Here is a 20607-nt window from a genome sequence, read left to right as displayed (position 1 = left end):
GGTTGAGAATAGCTTTATCCATGACAAGAAGAGAAAGTTCTTAACCCCTGCTAGCCAGTGCATGGTAAATTCCCCTTTGAGACAGATAGTAATGGTGTTAATGGGAGTAAGGCAGTTACCTCTTCCAATGAAAAACTTAGATACATGCTTAAGGCTATGTTAAGATGGTAGGTAAACAGAAATCTTTCACGCAGAGAACTGGATAATTTTGAAATACACTGACAATTGAATCAAGTGCTATAAATCTTAGTATATGTCATGTGGAAATTCCAATTTTCATGTGTCACTGTTTTATTTATAAAAAAAATATATTTGTATAAGACTAAGAAATGAAGTTTTCACTTTTTGTCACAACCTGTATTCAGTGAAATGATGTATTTAGAAAATATTGTGGAAGTTTAAGGTAATAGTCAAAGATTGCTTTGATATTACTAAAATAGTTTTTGTTTTTCCTAAAATCAGCTGAGTGTACTGTGCAATAGAATTTCTTAATATTTTCAAAATTAACAATGCAGATTAGAATCTTTCTACCCAGTTTTCACATCAGTAAAGTACAATTAACATGTATTTAAAAAGGCAGGTTTGTCTCTCATGCTGCAGTTCTGTCAATCCAGTTCGGTACTTGCAGATTCCCTGGTGTTATATTAGAGTTCTGGGTTTCTTCTTAAACATAGATTGCTATTCATGGCTAACATTGCAAGTCAATTATGTGGCAAATGGTCACTTGGTTAATTCCTCTAAATTAATGATCACTTCAGAAATTTACATAGTTATCTATAAATGATTTTCCCATCAGAGAAGTATTCCTAAAGATATGTATATTTATTACATGCCGTAAGTCAGTCTCAAAAATTAAGTAGTTTTGCTTCTTGATCTGTTCAGCTGACAGTAGTCATGATGGCAGCAGAGTAATTTACCCTTTTTATTATAAGCATGATGAATTTAATATTGTGTAAATATCATATATCTTCAGGATAATTCTATAGCAACTATGGAATATTCTGCATTGTGTCTGTAGGCTTTGCTTCTGTTGGCAATCATGATCATTATTAGTACTTTGGTCTCCCAAAGCTTTGAAAAACACATGCAGAGCATATGTAGCCATTGTTTCCCTTCCTTCTTCCAAGTTTTGGGGGAAAGCAAGCAAATGTACTAAGTGATATGCAGTATTTGTTATGCTTAAGTCAAAAAAAAAAAAGTAATCCAGTCCTCTTAAGGTTATTTTATATGTTTCTAGCTAATACTGACTTCTTTGTGTGTAATTTTGCTTTTTATTAACTTGCTTACTTGCGTATTATTTTGCAGCTTGCTTTAAAATATAGCATTAACTCAATTTAAGGATTTGCAGATACCTTCACCTTGCTAATTCTTACATTGCAGGGCCACAAGGGTCACTGGAGAATGACATACTTGTGATTCATAGCTGAATAAAAGCTGATCTTTGCAATTATTCCAGTTTATGCATTACAGTTCATAAAGAATAGCAGTCTTCAGTATTATCTTTGTGTATTTAGATCCTATAGTAGTTTTCTAAATGGAAAGTAAATATGTAAAACATAAAACACATCTGGAATACTTCTCATTAGAACAAATGATAATACTCAAGTTTGCAGCTACTCTGACTTTATATCAAAAGCTAGAAAGAATGTCTCTGCTGAGGAGACTTCTCTTTTTTGATATTCCTTTTGTTCCAAGGGGAGAAAAAGTGTTCTTGCCTTTATGATAGTAATTTAAAGATGAGTTACTTTCTGACAATAATCCTAAGAAGCAAATCTGCTGAGTTGCTGGAACCTTGTCATCACACAGGTCTAATAAACACATCTTAAGGGCAGTGATTTTTTTTTCGTTTTGCAGATGATATTAAAGTATCTGTAAATGATTTTATTATCAAGGCGACAGCAGTTACTCTGAAGGTAAGTGAATAATTGACTTCAATAATTTAATAATTGAATTTAATAATTGACAATCAGTTATTAAATGACTATAAGAATTCTTAAGAAAATATTGAAAAATAAACAGTTTTCTCTATTGCTATTCACATTACATTGTTGTACTGTGTTAAATGCTAGTACTTGATGTGAATATATACTCTTAGTCACTGATGACAAAGGAAACAGTGGGTTTTACAATTGAACAAAAGCTTTTTATTTCCATGTAAACTTGTTATGGAGTTCTCATTTTATCTATTCTGATTTAAGTAATTTTTTTCTGTTGTAATATTATGACCTTTGTTGCTTTCATTTGGGGATAAGATTTCAAATGCTTAGTTTTCCACATTGAAGTTTCTTGTGATTATTTTCTCCCCTTTCCCCTCCCTTTTTCCTAAAAAGCTTACTTTTTAAATGTATCTAAAGTAATAAATCTAAAATAGTAATCTAGCTTTGAGTAATTGTGATTCAAAGAAATTCACATTTAAGCTCAACTTGAAAACAGACTTAATTTTCCTGTATGTGAAGAGCATAGCAGCCTACATGTGTTGTTAAAGATATACATATGGAAAGACCTCTGCCCTGGTTTGGGTAAAATGTTGAAACCACGTTATTTATAGATGCGTGGGTTAGACAATCTAAACTCCTCTGTAATACTGTTAGAGATTTATTCGCTGTAGTTGAAATAATGAAATAAGTTTCTGGAAAAAAACGTCTTGATTTTTAAAATTCTTAATTATAGTTTTTTTAAAATTCTTAATTATAGTTTTTAGATCACAACCATTGTCAACCATTTTTAAGGTTGATTATCCAATTTGGGGCTTTTTTAAGACACTTCATTTCAGGTCATATTCTTCTATTATTTTTTTTTCCACTTACAGAACATTCCAACAATGGCTTAGACAAGTTGTGACAGAAACATAGTTTTCATCTTCTCCTAATGGCATGTGAAGCTTAGTCTGAAATATATTGCTTAATGTTATGTGGCCAATATCGTTCATTCAGTCATTTAGTATTGTACTTAATGGTACAGGAGTTATACCCATAATGCTGAAGTGACAAGTTACCCCTTCTCTTATGTTAGAGAAGAAAAACTGGAACAAAAAATATGAGTTCCTATGCACAGACTGGATGTAGATTATTTTTTGAGTTTTGTACTTGATTTTTTCTTCCTTTTTTTACATTAAAGAAATTATGTGATAGTGTTAATTAGCATCTCCATGAATGAAGCTTAGCTGTGTGTACCTCCCATAACTTTTTTTCTGGAATATCTTCTGCACTATGGTGTCAGTTTTCAATTTCCTAATTCTGAGTTTCATTAAGGTCACTCAATACTAATCTTGGACTTACTGGAAATAGCACCTTCACAGTATCTCTGATCAGTTACCTGAGATTACACCTATATGTTGGTTTGTTGTTTTTCTTTTCCTCTGAGCTGCTTTGGCTTTATATGATAAAGTCAAAAAAAAAATCATTAAAAGTATCAGTAGATATTATTTGAATTTTAATTGGAGGTCTATGCAGAAAGATTTATGATGCATTTTAGGAGAACTTCATCCCAATAACAATGAGCGTACCCGCAGCATATTCTGCTTGTAGCTTCGTTTAGGGCAAGGCTTGAGACAAAACTGGAAAACAACACACGGGTATAGTAAGATCTCTGTTTACGCTTTTAAAGTCAATATCCTGTGATTTATTTGGGGGGAGAAATTACAATGCTTTTTGGTTTTTGTGTTCTGGGTGTCTGTAAGGTGGTGTCAGTGACTCCTGAAGGAATTTAGAGGCTTTTGTTAATTTGTTAGTTCTCCAGTAGCACAAAAAGAAACCATCTGGGTCCCCTGCCATTGTTTATTTTGGTTCCTGGAGTATATAGTCATGCTTTTTGTCAAAGTAAGTTTAAATCAAGTTAATCATGTAAATCTATTCTTAGAGCTTTACAGTGATTTCATTATTTTTTTGTCCTGCTTGTAGCAGTCCTGATGACAGATGTGACCTGATCTTTTGCCTTCATTTACATGCAGCAGTCTGTGATGCACTAATTAATTTGGTGAATGCCTGTATCGTGCTATGTGTCTTAAAGGATTTTCCTTTTTCTTGATAATTGATTGCACCATTGTTCTTCTACCAGCTTTTTTTTTTTTTTCTCCTAGCAAATGCCAGATGTGAACGTAACCTGGGATGGAGAAGGCTGCAGGCAGCTGCAGTCCATTGACATTTCTATTGCTGTGGCAACAGACCGAGGTCTCATTACACCGATCATAAAAGATGTTGCTGCCAAGGGAATACAGGAAATTGCTGCCTCTGCAAAGGTAGGACTTCAATGTACAGTAGGCTGAGGAATATAATAGCTATGTAGTTTCTTGTAGTGAAAAATGTAGCATGACCTAGATGCACATCAATAAAACGAAAAGCATTTTCAAAATGGGTCTAAAGCTGTTTCAGTATTCCTTAGAATTAATTATTAATTACTATTAATTTTACAGCTTATCATTTTTAATGAACAATGACTTACCGTGCAACTAAACAATATGATGGCCGGCTAGCCCGTTTGGAAAAATAAAACTGTACAGACCTCTGCATTTCGATGCCATCAAAGTATTTCCCTAATCCCTCTGAGAAAACTAGGTAATATTAATTTCTGGTATTTCCAATCTTTAGGTTTGAGGTTTTGTGTGTTTTGTTTTCCTACATTTCCCAGAAATTTGTTTGTAGCTGCTCATGTTACATTCTATGCAGTTACATTATGGCACTTATTACTGTCTTCAGCTTTTCATACTGAGAATGTCACCCCAAAGGAAACATTAAACTCCTCTTACAAATAAGCAGTATAGGGTTCACAGGCCAGGTGCCAATTGGTGGCTTGAAGCCATGGAAATTCTTGTCAGTCATAGCGGAAGTGTTTTGTGGCAGGAAAAAGCACAACGAATGATAAAATGCTCTAACCTGAGCTTTTCTTTGTCATTTAGTGTGTGCTAACGTAAGGCCTGCAGTATCTGGAGAATGCAATGAAAGTAGCTGCTAGGGAATGAAAGTGTCCTAAAACAAGACAGAAGCTATTCTTCATAAATTTTTGTATTTTACTGAAAACTACAGAAATCGTGATATTCTGTGTAAGCAGAAGGAAACAACTACCAGAGTTGTAACAAAAAAGATTTGTCATCACACACAATGTTCTGAAATAAGATGTCTTCCATGATTTTCTGGTCAGTATGACTTGTTTCATGTTCCACATGTTGTGAAAGTAAATCCTTTCACTAATATTCTAGCCAGCCAAGGAAGAAGGTCAGCTGAGATTGTTCAATTATTGTGATTAGTGATAGAATGGCAAGAAGGAAAGCATTATTAGAAGTGAAATGTAGGATATGCTTCAATTTTCATCCCCGATACCTTAATACTGTGACACAGTATTGCAAACCTTTCTTAACAGAAATTGTGTTTCACAGCTCCCATGATGAGAGTGTACACGTGTGTTATGTTTAATAGGCAATGATAAAGTAAGCATTTCAATTTCCCTTTCATTTCAAATAGAATGTGTGTAACATAGGTCACAACTACTCTGTATGAAAGCCATTGAATCAGACAGATTGCAGGTATCCACGCCAACAAAATTTTGCTCAACTTCTTCACTGAATTATTGAAACAAATATGTACCCTTCACATGTGTACATGCTCTGAAGGCACAAACTGTGAAACTGCATCTGTTTCTTCACCAGTTTCCTTGTATTTTGGCAGCTGTTTTCTTTGTGAAAGTTACCTACATGTCTCCTGCTGCATGTTAAATCTAACTTTTTTCCAGGTCATATGCATCCTAGTTCCATATTTTCATCACTCAAGTAATGCAATTGCACACATGTATTATGCTCATACTGACTCTATTCTGTGAACACTATTCACATGGCTATTAACTCCTAGTTCAATAATTATTCAGAGATGAAGAAAAGCCTGAAATAAAATTAAATGTATCCTTTTAACTTTTAAATTCATAGAAAATATGTCATAGTTTTGAAAACTTGGTGTAAATTTGAATTACTTAGTGGTCGATTCATTAGAAGGAGATTTCCTTAAACTTCTTGCTGTTTAGTTTTAAGCTGAAGGCATTGCAATTGTTGGACTACTGTGGCCTTTTATGATCCTTGCCTGGAAGCTGTTTAGAAATGTACATAGGGAAGACAGTTGTTTACCTTGACCAACAGTGTCATGGATGTTACTATCCATGTACTGGTTGGGTTTGTCTCACAAAATAGTCCAAGAAGACGTGCCAAGATTTTATTTCTGGTGGAAAATACCCATCAACACAATTAAGCAGTCTGTTTGTTTCACTTGCTAGAAACTGATAAAAGCAACTGTCATAAGTGGAAATTATGATGGAATTGACTTCTTTTTGTTTGCATGTGAATGGAGGTAGAGTCCAGATCGGATAAACTTCCTCACAGATAATGAATTGGTTAGTAGTTATAGTTGTGGCATGGATTAATCCCTTTTTGTGCTGTGATATAACTTTTCATACATAAGTAGTAGTATTCCACTAGGAGCTGTATTATATTGCTGATCTATGTTAGATCCAGTGGCAAGTATAATAGTTATTTTATAATTTCCAGACATTGTACAGATGTAAATTGGTAAAAACAAAGGTATGAACACCTTAGAAGGAATTTTAAGGATTATTATATTAATGCTTATGAAGCCCTCTGTAAGGAAATGCTGTAGAAACACAAAGATTTTAAATAAACAGAATAATTGGATCCACAGTTAAGTTCACAGTCAGAGTTTCTTCCGTATTTGCTGTTAATTGAGGATCAATGCCTTTCATGACTAACAACGGTTATAAAAAAAAAAAAATAGTTGTACATACCCTGCTTATGATCTTATTTAAAAAAAAAAATCACCGTTCAATACATAAAAGCAATTATAACTTTTAATTTTTTTTGTATCTAGTTTTAAAAACATTGAAGTAATTGGTAACAACATGTCTTCATGGTTATTTCATTTTTATTTGTTAATATATTACTTATAAGTTGACACCTAAACAACACTTTTCTGTATATAAAAAGCTTTTCTTGCTAGTCATTGTACAACAGCAATACCTTTTTTTAGTCTTTATTTTAAAGATGATGTCCCATTGGAATTGCTGAGATTTTAAGGTAGATTGTATTTAAATTCTGTTTTATGAACTACTTTATCACTTAAGTTTCCATTGCCTAGCACTAGTGCTTCAGACTAACTTTTAAGGGGAAACCGCAATGTTTAGTAATTCAAGAGGGATTGCCCGCTGAAAAGAAGTGAATATATACATATATATATATATATATACCATGCCTTTATGAAGTCGCTGATTCAATTTATTTAGCTAAAGGCAACTTGGCATGGGTGAACTGATTTATTTTTGGTTTATATTCTGAGAATATTCAGGTAACCACCGCACCAAAAAACACACAATATTTGTAGGCACCTGGAATTATTACAGTTTTGTAGCACTGGGATAGAAAACTCCTGTTTGATCAGGCTAGTAGTTCTAGTGATAACAGAATGAATTAGATAATGCTGTTTCCCAGGGTTTTTGTAGGAATGCTTTAGTTCAGTATAGTTTTTACCTGGATAGATGGACAATATTTTCTTCAGAGCTTGTTTTGGAGACTAGGAAAGCATTTGTATATACATCCCTGGGAAACATCTAGGATTTTTGAGAAAACATGGAAAATCCCTAGACAGTAGAAGGGGAGTGATTTTTTTTTTTTTTTTCCTGGAAAAAATCATGTTGAGGGAAGAGGGGTCTTGGAAATGGCATGGAAAATTCCTAGAAAGCCCATCAGGGAAGGGAGGTGGACTTCTAGAAATCCTGTGGAAAATGCCTGGAAAGCACTTGGAAAACTGGAAAGCAGAGAGGGATTTCTTCATGGTGGGGAAGAATTCCTTGAAAGAAGGGCAGTGAGGGTTCATAGAAATGACCTCTTGGGATGGTGATATTCATAGAAAGCATATGTGATTCTTGGAAAGCACATCTGTGGGAGAGAGGGTTCCTAGAAAGCACTTAAAAAATCTCTAGAAAACACAGATATTCCTGGAGAGCACTTGATAGGATATTCATGGAAAGCATGTAGAAAACTTATGGAATGCAAAGGGAGCGATTCCCAGAAATCAGGCTTTAAAAAAAAAAAAAAAAGAGGGTATGTGGGGCAGAAAGGTAAATTCCTGGAAAGAAGGGTGATTCCTAGAAAGAACGTGGAAAAAATCATAGAAAGCAGCAGTAGAACTCCTAAAAAGGAAGAAGAAAATTCCTGGAAAACGGGATTCCTGGAATCTTTTTCTCCAAGAAAGTTTCATAGATGTGATATGTTACTTTTTTTCGTGAGGTGATAATCAGACTTTTTTTTCCATTCACTTCCACTTGTATTTCCCTAGCATAATTAAATGCTTAGAAACTATAATTATTTTTTTATTATTTTGAGCAGAAGGAGGAAAATGCAAACAGACTGTTGCTTTTATCAGTCTTCCCCAGTAACTGAGATCTGAGCCTACTTCCCTGACTGTGCTTTTGGAAATGGCTATTTTTGTCATACGATGTCATAATGCTGGAACGGTCACAACTTGACATTCTCCATGCACTTTTCCACCTGCAGAATAAATATATTATATGCCAAAAACACTAAATGTATTGCATGTGAATAGGATAGATCGCCTCTTCTGTATATTCCCATGCCAGTCTATGCTGTCATTTGAAGAGCTCCTACTTTGGAAAAGATTGCTACTAATGGAGAAGTCACCCTGCACATTTCCAGTCACCACATTTCCATTGGATTCTATATAAAGGTGTAGGAACAGCTTGCTGGCTTGAATAACTGGCTCTTGACCCACTTTGGGGTGCCATTTCTTTTGGGCTCCACAGGGTCCTTTCCTCCTGATGTGACACGTACTGCAAGAATTACTCATCATCATTCCCACTGGTTCTGTCTAAGGAGTCCACTAAGCTAGAAACACGCTAGGGGATTGTCCTGGTTCCAGTCAGGACAGAGTTAAGTAGCTCATAGTAGCTGGTAGGGTGCTATGTTTTGGATTAGGATGAGAAGAGCGCTGATAACATGCTGATGTTTTAATTGTTGCAGAGCAGTGTTTACACCAGGCCAAGGACTTTTCGGCTTCTTGCTCTGTCCTGCCAGCGAGCAGGCTGGGGGTGCAGCAGGAGCTGGGAGGGGACAGACCCAGGACAGCTGACCCAAACTGGCCAAAGGGGTATTCCATACCATCTGATGTCATGCTAAACAATATATAGGGGTGGCTGGCCGGGGTGGGGGGCCGGGCTGCTCAGGAATAGGCTGGGCATCGGTCAGCGGGTGGTGAGCAATTGCATTGTGCATCACTTGTTTCGTACACATTATTATTGTTAATACTATTACCATTATCACTATTATTATTATTATTGTTATTATTATTTTCCTGTCTTAATAAACTGTCTTCATCTCAACTCACAGGCTTCACTTTCCCGTTTCTCTCCCCCATCCCAGAGAGGGAGGGGGGAGGGTGAGCGAACGGCTGTGTGGTGTTTAGCTGCCAGCCGGGTTAAACCACAACAGTCTTTTTGGCGCCCAACGTGGGGCCCGAAGGGTTGAGATATCGACAAATCTGACCAGAGTGTGTTAAACTAAAATTGGTATAAGTATTGGACCTGCTTAATAGTTGCTAGTCACGATGTTGATTGCCTTAATCTCCAGTCTGCTGTACCTGTATTCCAAATTGAGTTGTATGGTGCGTTACTTTCTGTATGTGCTCCCTGTTGCACTGTTTATCCTTTCCGGGCCCTGGTTTAAGATTGTTATGGTACTGTGCGGTGTAACAATGGCTTATGAAATGATGAAATATCTGGTCACGACTTTAACCTGGTATTTGTACTCAGCACTGACATCGACTCTATACTTTGGAACCCATATCTCGGAAGCTATTAGCAATTACACCTATTGCCTGTTTTCGTTAGGGAGCCAATCTGTGAAGGGGACAGGGGAAGACGTTTCCCTACCTGTTCACTCTCCCTTTCTCCTTCACCACCACCCTCTTATCCCCCGAGTTAGTTACGGTGGTTCTCCGAGATGTTGAATATCCTTGGGATACTCAGACCAGCCTGCTCTTGTTGTTATGTCTCCTGAATGCGCTTCAGATTTTGTGGAGGGTTAAACAACTACTTAGGAATCTCATCCGGAGATCTGTCTTGAGGCGGGATAGTTGCGAGTGGCAGGGAGTGTGGGAGGATATGGGCAGGTTTCTAGAGCAGTGGTCACCTCCAGTGTTTTGGACATTCACCCCTGAACAACTGCAAGATCCTAAAAAGCTGGCAGAATGCTTGAAAAAAAGGTGTCATGACTCTGGCAGTTCCAAAGTGACACAAATCACTGTAGCGTGCTGGGGTCTGGCTTGTGCCTATCGAGCTGCAATTGATGCTACTAGCAACCTAGCTCCCGCTCCTGCAGCCGCTCCAGCTCCAGCTCCTGCAGCCGCTCCAGCTCCAGCTCCAGCTCCTGCAGCCGCTCCAGCTCCTGCAGCCGCTCCAGTTCCAGCTCCTGCAGCTACTCCAGCTCCAGCTCCTGCAGCCGTTCCAGTTCCAGCTCCTGCAGCCGCTCCAGCTCCTGCAGCCGTTCCGGCTCCTGCAGCCGCTCCAGCTCCAGCCCCTGCAGCCGCTCCAGCTCCAGCCCCTGCAGCCACTCCAGCTCCAGCTCCTGCAGCCGCTCCAGCTCCAGCTCCTGCAGCCGCTCCAGCCCCTGCAGCCACTCCAGCTCCAGCTCCTGCAGCCGCTCCAGCTCCTGCAGCCGCTCCAGCTCCAGCTCCTGCAGCCGCTCCAGCTCCAGCTCCTGCAGCCGCTCCAGCTCCAGCTCCTGCAGCCGCTCCAGCTCCTGCAGCCGCTCCAGCTCCAGCTCCTGCAGCCGCTCCAGCTCCTGCAGCCGTTCCGGCTCCTGCAGCCGCTCCAGCTCCAGCCCCTGCAGCCACTCCAGCTCCAGCTCCTGCAGCCGCTCCAGCTCCAGCTCCTGCAGCCGCTCCAGCCCCTGCAGCCACTCCAGCTCCAGCTCCTGCAGCCGCTCCAGCTCCTGCAGCCGCTCCAGCTCCAGCTCCTGCAGCCGCTCCAGCTCCTGCAGCCGCTCCAGCTCCAGCTCCTGCAGCCGCTCCAGCTCCAGCTCCTGCAGCCGCTCCAGCTCCAGCAGCCGCTCCAGCTCCAGCTCCTGCAGCCGCTCCAGCTCCAGCTCCTGCAGCCGCTCCAGCTCCAGCTCCTGCAGCCGCTCCAGCTCCTGCAGCCACTCCAGCCCCTGCAGCCACTCCAGCTCCAGCTCCTGCAGCCGCTCCAGCTCCAGCTCCTGCAGCCGCTCCAGCTCCTGCAGCCGCTCCAGCTCCTGCAGCCGCTCCAGCTCCAGCCCCTGCAGCCGCTCCAGCTCCTGCAGCTGCCCCAGCTCGTGCAGCTGCTCCCACTCCTGTGGCTGGGTCAGAGAAACGAGCTGTAGCAGTGCAAGTTGACCCCGCAGAGGGTATTCCAACCCCTGTGGCAGACCCTGTGGCTGGGTCAGAGAAACGAGCTGTAGCAGTGCAAGTTGCCCCTGTAGACAAGGTGAAAAAATGGTATAGAGGCTCAGGTCGTTTAAAACGCAGACAGTCTTCTGCTAAGTCTGGGCGTAGTGAAGACGAGGCTGGGCCATCAAAGGTGCAGGAGACTGAAGATGAGGATGAGGATGGCGAAAAATCAACAGTAACTACCCGGACTCCATACCAGCCATCAAAGGTGCAGGAGACTGAAGATGAGGATGAGGATGTCGGAAAATCAACAGTAACTACCCGGACTCTACACCGGCCATCAAAGGTGCAGAAGACTGAAGATGAGGATGAGGATGTCGAAAAATCAACAATAATTACCCGGACTCTATACCAGCGTGAGCTACGAGATGTGCGAAAAGATTTTGGTCGCTGTATAGGCGAGCAGCTTGTCACCTGGCTGCTCCGGTGCTGGGACACGGGAGCCAATTATGTGGAATTGGAGGGCAAGGAAGCCAGGCGGCTGGGATCCCTTGCTAGGGACGCATGCATTGACAAAGCAATTGGAGATGGAGCACAATCTCGCAGCCTCTGGAGGCGTCTCCTGTCAGCTGTGAAGGAAAGGTATCTCTTCAAGGAAGAACTTGTATGTTTACCAAGCAAATGGACCACCATGGAGAAGGGAATTCAGTACCTGAGGGAATTGGCCGTACGGGAAGAAAATAGTCCAAATCCTTCTGAAGGCTGGTTTTGCCATAAAACAGAATAAAGTTAAAGGACCTGCACGAGAGATCCAGTTTTTAGGAATAAAATGGCAAGATGGACGCCGTCAAATCCCAATGGATGTGATCAACAAAATAACAGCTATGTCTCCACCAACTAGCAAAAAAGAAACACAAACTTTCCTAGGTGTCGTGGGGTTTTGGAGAATGCATATTCCAAATTACAGTCTGATTGTAAACCCGCTCTACCAAGTAACCCGTAAGAAGAATGCTTTTGAATGGGGCCCTGAGCAACGACAAGCCTTTGAACAAATTAAGCAGGAAATAGTTCATGCAGTAGCCCTCGGGCCAGTCCGAACAGGACCAGATGTAAAGAATGTGCTCTACACCGCAGCCGGAGAGAATGGTCCCACCTGGAGCCTCTGGCAGAAAGAACCTGGGGAAACTCGAGGTCGACCCCTGGGGTTTTGGAGTCGGGGATACAGAGGATCTGAAGCCCGCTATACTCCAACTGAAAAGGAGATATTGGCAGCATATGAAGGAGTTCGATCTGCTTCGGAAGTGGTCGGTACTGAAGCGCAGCTCCTCCTGGCACCCCGACTGCCGGTACTAGGCTGGATGTTCAAAGGAAGGGTCCCCTCTACGCATCATGCAACTGATGCTACATGGAGCAAGTGGGTTGCACTGATTACTCAGCGGGCTCGAATAGGAAACCCCAGTCGCCCAGGAATCTTGGAGGTGATTATGGACTGGCCAGAAGGCAAATACTTTGGGATATCACCAGAGGAGGAGGTGGTTCGTGCTGAAGAAGCCCCCCTGTACAACAAGCTACCAGAAAATGAGAAGAAATATGCCTTGTTCACTGACGGGTCCTGTCGTATTGTGGGAAAGCATCGGAGATGGAAAGCTGCTGTATGGAGTCCTACACGACGAGTTGCAGAAGCTGCTGAGGGAGAAGGTGAATCGAGTCAGTTTGCAGAAGTAAAAGCCATTCAGCTGGCTTTAGATATTGCTGAACGAGAAAAGTGGCCAGTTCTCTATCTCTATACTGATTCATGGATGGTAGCAAATGCCCTGTGGGGGTGGTTACAGCAATGGAAGCAGAACAACTGGCAGCGCAGGGGCAAGCCCATCTGGGCTGCGGCATTGTGGCAAGATATTGCTGCCCGGGTAGAGAACCTGGTTGTAAAGGTACGCCATGTAGATGCTCATGTGCCCAAGAATCGGGCTACTGAAGAACACCAAAACAACCAGCAGGTGGATCAGGCTGCTAAGATTGAAGTGGCTCAGGTGGACCTGGACTGGCAATATAAAGGTGAATTATTTATAGCCCGATGGGCCCATGACACCTCAGGCCATCAAGGTAGAGATGCAACATACAGATGGGCTCGTGATCGAGGGGTGGACCTGACCATGGACACTATAGCACAGGTTATTCATGACTGTGAAACATGTGCTGCAATCAAGCAAGCCAAACGGTCAAAACCTCTTTGGTATGGAGGACGATGGCTGAAATATAAATATGGAGAGGCCTGGCAGATTGATTACATCACACTCCCTCAAACCCGCAACGGCAAGCGCCACGTACTTACAATGGTGGAAGCAACCACCGGATGGCTGGAAACATAACCTGTGCCCCATGCCACCGCCCGGAACACTATCTTGGGCCTTGAAAAGCAAGTCTTATGGCGACATGGCACCCCAGAGAGAATTGAGTCAGACAACGGGACTCATTTCCGAAACAACCTTATAGACACTTGGGCCAAAGAACATGGTATTGAGTGGGTGTATCACATCCCCTATCATGCACCAGCCTCTGGAAAAGTTGAACGATACAATGGACTGTTGAAGACTACACTGAAAGCAATGGGTGCTGGGACATTCAAAAATTGGGATACACATTTGGCAAAGGCCACCTGGTTAGTCAATACCAGGGGATCTGCCAACCGAGCTGGACCTGCCCAATCAAACCTGTTACGCACTGTAGAAGGGGATAAAGTTCCTGTAGTGCACGTAAGAAACATGCTGGGTAAAACAGTCTGGGCTACTCCTGCCTCAGGAAAAGGCAAACCCATTCGTGGAATTGCTTTTGCTCAGGGACCTGGATGCACTTGGTGGGTAATGCAAAAGAATGGGGAGGTCCGGTGTGTACCTCAAGGGGATTTGATACTGGGTGAGAATAGCCCATGAGTTGAATTGTAGTATGTTAATTATTATATAATAATGTATGTCATCACTACCATGATTGCTATATATCATAGATGAAAATGGTGATTAATTAGAATGTATTGGACAGAGTGTAACCTGAGCATGACATAAATGGTATGGAATAAGGGGTGGATATCTGTCCTGGTTCCAGTCAGGACAGAGTTAAGTAGCTCATAGTAGCTGGTAGGGTGCTATGTTTTGGATTAGGATGAGAAGAGCGCTGATAACATGCTGATGTTTTAATTGTTGCAGAGCAGTGTTTACACCAGGCCAAGGACTTTTCGGCTTCTTGCTCTGTCCTGCCAGCGAGCAGGCTGGGGGTGCAGCAGGAGCTGGGAGGGGACAGACCCAGGACAGCTGACCCAAACTGGCCAAAGGGGTATTCCATACCATCTGACGTCATGCTAAACAATATATAGGGGTGGCTGGCCGGGGTGGGGGGCCGGGCTGCTCAGGAATAGGCTGGGCATCGGTCAGCGGGTGGTGAGCAATTGCATTGTGCATCACTTGTTTCGTACACATTATTATTGTTAATACTATTACCATTATCACTATTATTATTATTATTGTTATTATTATTTTCCTGTCTTAATAAACTGTCTTTATCTCAACTCACAGGCTTCACTTTCCCGTTTCTCTCCCCCATCCCAGAGAGGGAGGGGGGAGGGTGAGCGAACGGCTGTGTGGTGTTTAGCTGCCAGCCGGGTTAAACCACAACAGGGATGCATAATGGTCTTTTTCTCTGTGATCTTATCACCTTAGAACATGGTATGAACTTCTTGGGCTGTGTTTCAAAGAAAACTCTTCTGGAGAGTTTATTCTGTTGTGTTTAGATGCAGAAAAGTCTCATGAATGAAATGGAGGCTGCAGGAAGGGAAGTCTTACTTATGTTGAAGGTAGCTGAATACTTAGCTGAAAGAATTATATTCTCCATCTACTAGAAAGTTCTGGCATTTTTTTTTTTTAAACAGTATGCCAGTACCTGGCTTTTTTTTTTTTAGACAAATATGTTGAGGAATACAGTGAATTTGTCTCATCAGTATATTGCTAGATATTCCTGTTATATAAAAACACTGTGGAGGAAAGACTAACTGGTTCCATTGTGAAAACTGAAGCAAAGTTGGTAAGGTGAGAGAACAGCTTTTATTGAATAGCTGATATAGTTGGGAAAATGAAGCTTTGTGTCCTAGTCTTTTTTGTCAAATCATTGCAGCTACAACAACAATGTTGCTAAAATGCTCACCACAATCCAAAAGCAGATGACTTTTTTTGTGGCTGTATGGTACTTAAATGTCTTCCTGAAGTAAAAAGAATGAAACTCTTACGACACTTTAATTTCTTTTCCTTGTTCCTCATCTTTTTCTTATTTCATTTTCCTTAGGCTCTAGCAAAGAAAGCAAGAGATGGAAAGCTGTTACCTGAAGAGTACCAGGGAGGATCTTTTAGGTAACATTCTCTAGCAGTGTTCAGTATAAGCAATGTGGGTTCAGAACTGCTATATTCTCAGCCATTTTAATGAATTAAATTAATGCATTACCATTCATGCATTACCTTTTAAAATCTTGATTCGTTTAGGATGAAACTCCATGGGATGATTATGAGGGCCAAGCCTGGGCTGAATGTCATGTATTGGGAGAAAGTATTATCTCGGTACTGGCTTTCAAAAGTCTATTTCATCAGAGCCTGCTGTGATTCTGGCTTTTCATTTTTTGATGAATTCAGGTTTTTCATACCAAGACTGTTCTGACTTTTGTTTTCACACTTAGTTTTTTGCAATTGCAGAAGAAAGGTTTTTTGCTTGTTTTTCTTTAATTGCATCCTTTAATTAGGAGAATGCATTGATAATCGTTTTTGAAATAAATACTTAAAAATTAGTTCATTGTCAGAGGTAGCACAGCATACAGTAATGCCCTGTTTGTCTGTAATTCATTTAGAAGAATGTCTCTAGAGGGGCAACAAGTGCTATAGCAAAGCTGTGGTGCTAACTCTTGCAGTTTGCTTTTAACTGAAACATCAAAACCAAAGCAGATAGATTTTAAATAGTAGCATATACTTGATATTTTTTTCTATTAAGTGAACTTTTTTCTGTTAAGTGAAGTGTTTCTTGCCAAACAGCGTCATCAAGGAACACTTTTGTTACACAAATTTTAGCTTACCTCTCTTTTTGTCAGTTTTTAAAAGCTAAGTCTGAATGTTCATCATTAATATTCTTCTATAATGGAAAAATTGTGATGAGAATACTGCTAGAAATGACATTCTTCTGCAGAAATACTGCTGTAATATATAGTAGAGTGTGCCTGGGCTGCACCTGTCTGGAATAAGTGGCTGTGTCATGCTGGAGGAGTGGTCATAAAAATTTGTAAGCTGTTCAGCATAAAAAGCTTATGTAAATGCAGCAGTGGAGGCATGGATGTCGTCTTAAACACAAATGGCCCATGAGAGAATAACAGATTATCTTTTTCCACTTTTTGCAGTAACTTTAACAGAAGGAGGAGATGGTAGGCCAACTTTCTCTGGTGAACAGTCTATCACAAGAGTCCAGCCCCTCCTCATGTACCACTTCCCAGCTGGTGACACAGACAAAGTTTTCAAGAGAGAAAGGCATGATAAGGCTTTTCTGTGCCTGAGTGATAATCTAAATGCTCAAAACATACTGTTTGGCTATTGTAACTTGAAGTTGTGAGGTTTCATTTGAAAGGCATTTGGCTTAGAATAGGGACAGGCAAAGATTTATTTGAAGATATTGCTTTTCCTGTCAGCCATATTTATGAAAGTAAGCTTGTCTACTTTCTGAATTTCAGCATATTTCCTTTTATTCTTCCTCTTTTCTGTACTCTGAAGACATTGTTTTTGAAAAAGGCCATTATGGGCCCATGAATAAAGTATAAAATCATTTTAAAACGTTATCATGTGGGGACTGTGTTTGAAAGCCAGGTAGTTCTTGTGTTATTTTTTTTTAAATCTGTGGTTAGATCTCCAGTGACAGAAATTACACAAGTTGTTTTGTTTTGGTAGCTTTCTGGCAGGTTGCAATACATCCAGTGCTTCCTTGGAGATGATGCATTTATCTGTCCAAAGGAACTGTGAATATTACTGTATATTCCCATGCAGCAAAAGTGTTGTAACTGCCTTTGTGATCACTGTGGTGTAATGTAATGATGTATTCCTGTAAAGAAATAGGACTCTAGAAAAAGGTGCATTAGTTGTAATTAAAAAATCCCAGATCTCCAAGAGTCTGAATATGCCCAACTGAAATCCAGTTCAGATCTTTGTAGTGAGTTAATGAGTTTGGCGTTCGGAAAGAAATTAGCTACAATAGTCTTTAGATATAGACCTTCTTCTAGGAGATGTCATTTCTGACATTACTGATAACTCTTTTCTTTTTCATTTAGTATCTCCAATCTGGGCATGTTTGGCATCAACGATTTCACTGCAGTCATAAACCCTCCACAGGCCTGCATCCTAGCAGTGGGTCGAGCAAGACCAGAGCTCAAGGTTGTGGAAGATGAAGAAGGGAATGAGAAGCTTAAGCAGCATCAACTCATGACAGTGACTCTTTCGAGTGATGGTCGTGTGGTAGATGATGAACTGGCTTCAAAGTTTCTGGAGACCTTGAAAGCAAACCTTGAGAATCCGATACGACTTGCCTTGTGTTAAACTCAGTGAAGATTGCTTCCTGTTTTGACAACACAGAGAACTCTGTTACAGAAAAACACCCCCAAGTACATTAGAGGGGAGTAAATAGTGTGAGATAGACAGTTAAAATATTTAATTTATTGAATTAATATGAAAAACTGTTAATTTTCATGCTTTTAGTCATTTCCAATGATCAGGTTTTATATTGTAAAGCTAAAAAAACACTTCAAAGTTAACATACCACATTTCTTTAAACATTTAGTACTAATAGGACATAATGTTTGCATAGAAAAGTCAATCTCCTCTGTAAAAGAAAGCTTAAGAAAACTTAATAAAATTTAAAAGGGAGTGAGGTGCTTCATCTAAGGGCTAAATATCTAGCTTTTATAGTGAGGTAAGCAAGAATTATAACTGAGCAATGTGCTGCTATGACTCCTGATCAATACTGAGGTTGTGGAGTAGCTAATTTGTATTGCTGCCGTAGTTTTTCAGTTTGCAAAGTGCTTGTCTGGCATGTTGTACCATCCAAATAAGATTGAAGTAAGGTTCATAAGCTTTTGACAGAAAATTCATTGGATTCCTACATAAGAGCAAAGAAGTTATAAACCAAAAAAAAGTTTTTGTTTGGTTTCATTCTTCTTTACTACAAACTGCACTGAGAAAAAACAAGTTGACTGGAGAGAGGAATGGGGAAAAAAATGACTGGAAAATGTGAGAGACTAAATTAGATCATAGAAAAAATTAATTTCTCAAAATACGAAATAATCTGATAGAATCCACAGCTTCATTCATATAATTAGATCTCATTATAGCACATTTAAATTGTAGCGGCATCTATTTTTTTCAGTATTTTAAGACTGCTGCTTAATCTCATGCATTGAGATGAGTGCAAAGATGAGAATCAGAATATCAGAATAAATGTATTCTCTGGAAATGATGAAATCTCAGCTTGGTTGATTTCAGTTTTTGATGTTACCAATATCTGGGGAAAATAGAGCAACAATTAATTAGTAACAGGTTTTCTTTGGCTTAATTTAAAAAAAAAAAAAGTTGCCTTCAAAGTTGCCCCAACTCAAATTTCTTCTTCAGTACCACAAAATATGAAAAATACTGTTTTCAGGTATTCTATGATACACTATGGTTAGCTTAAAAAACAAGTTATTTGTGCCAGCAATATTATGATGAAAAACTGGCTTTGATCTTTTAATTTCACGGAGGCTGCAGTATGAAAATTTTGCACACTGAAAATTTGCTCTTTAATGTTGTTCTTTGAATGGATAGATTAAAGATGTAAATACAAAGTGTTTCATCATTAGTTGTATATTGAATTGTAACTCGGAGTCATAAATGCAGTGGCCTGAAGTTTAAATGAACAGAAATGGATTGTTCTTTTTCCTGTGTATGAATATGGAACCATGAGTTTGAATGAATGCATGTGAATGTGGAACCATCCAAAGTATGAATTTGTAATGAAACAATTGTGTTTACAGGACCTGGTGAAAATATAAATTCAGTTGTATTCTGGGAGTTCGTCTAATTCTGGTTTTTTATAAGAACTTTTTTTTTTTTAAGATTCAGAGGACTTGTTTGTTGAGCTGCTGCCATAATTTAAAAAGCTAATTGCAAGAGAAAAACTTTTAGTTAATACTGAGCTGAGAGTTTTCATTACATGAGTTTGTTACTTTAGCTTGTTCTAATACAATAAATTTCATGAACTGTTAATCTAACAGTAAAGAGAGAATAAACTTTTGATTACTAAGTTCAGTTTACTGTATAATAATGGTAATCTACTGGTATTTCCAGGAGTTTTTCACGGAGAAATTTTATTCACAATTGCATGCTTAAGATTTATTTGCAGTTTTAAATGGTTGACCATGAATTGTTCCAAAGTTGTCTATTAATCCCATAGTACTTTCGAGGGGGGAGGAGGGAACCGTAATGTATTGTACTTAATGCGTTTTCATTTGTTTGTGTAGGTAAATCTGCACAAGAGAGTTTGCGGGCTAATTTAAAACCTGATACGGTGATCTTCATTTTTGTACTAGGTACACTGTAGTGTTGGTGTGTGCTCCCCAGCACTTGTATTCTGCTCTCTGGCTGACTATAGCGAAGGGCTGCATGACTGATTTGTATACACATCTACAGTTTTGTGTGCGTGCTTGAGTTCATGTAGAGCAAGTCAGCCTATTTTACTTAAAGTTTTTTTGGAGCCACTGGAAGGCAGTGTTGCATATATGTACTGCATTTATCATGCTGTCTCATTCATGTGGGTGCTAATACTTGCCCTATTTAACACAAACACATGAAGACAATGCAACTTTTTCTACAGGTTAATTAAACCCTTGCAACTTTTGAACTGGGCCAGTCTCTCAGTAAAGCAAATAAAAACTTTAAATCTGTTTTCTTTACGTCTGCCTGCTTGCCAACATTGTCATTTGGCAGAAAAATGGATGTATGTGATTTGTCAGTCATCAGCCTGTGAAGGACCTCTCTGGAATTCAATCATGTTGTGATAGCAGTCAGAGCCCCCCAAAATGCTTCTCCTTAAGTAATTGTACCATTCGGTAACATCTACAGTTTTAGCAGAAGGGAGCTAACGAGTTGCTCATGTG

The 20607-nt window shown here is 39.9% G+C and overlaps 1 protein-coding gene across 1 annotated transcript in view; it reads left to right on the top strand.

Moving 5' to 3' along the window:
* The window catches only part of PDHX (pyruvate dehydrogenase complex component X), a 48784-nt gene extending 29030 nt beyond the window's left edge, over nucleotides 1-19754 (top strand). Inside the window, exons 8-11 of the mRNA XM_083838442.1 lie at nucleotides 1855-1913; nucleotides 4079-4237; nucleotides 15741-15805; nucleotides 17752-19754. Coding sequence (XP_083694568.1) covers nucleotides 1855-1913; nucleotides 4079-4237; nucleotides 15741-15805; nucleotides 17752-18016 — 548 coding nt within the window. The 3' untranslated portion in view covers nucleotides 18017-19754. The remainder of the gene's footprint in view (nucleotides 1-1854; nucleotides 1914-4078; nucleotides 4238-15740; nucleotides 15806-17751) is intronic.
* The last annotated feature ends 853 nt before the right edge of the window (nucleotides 19755-20607 follow it).

Source organism: Anser anser, assembly GCF_964211835.1.
Source record: "Anser anser genome assembly, chromosome: 5".
In the NCBI taxonomy this organism is placed as follows: domain Eukaryota; kingdom Metazoa; phylum Chordata; class Aves; order Anseriformes; family Anatidae; genus Anser; species Anser anser.
Note: the sequence above shows the minus strand (reverse complement) of the source record. Positions and strands in the feature narration are given on the sequence as shown.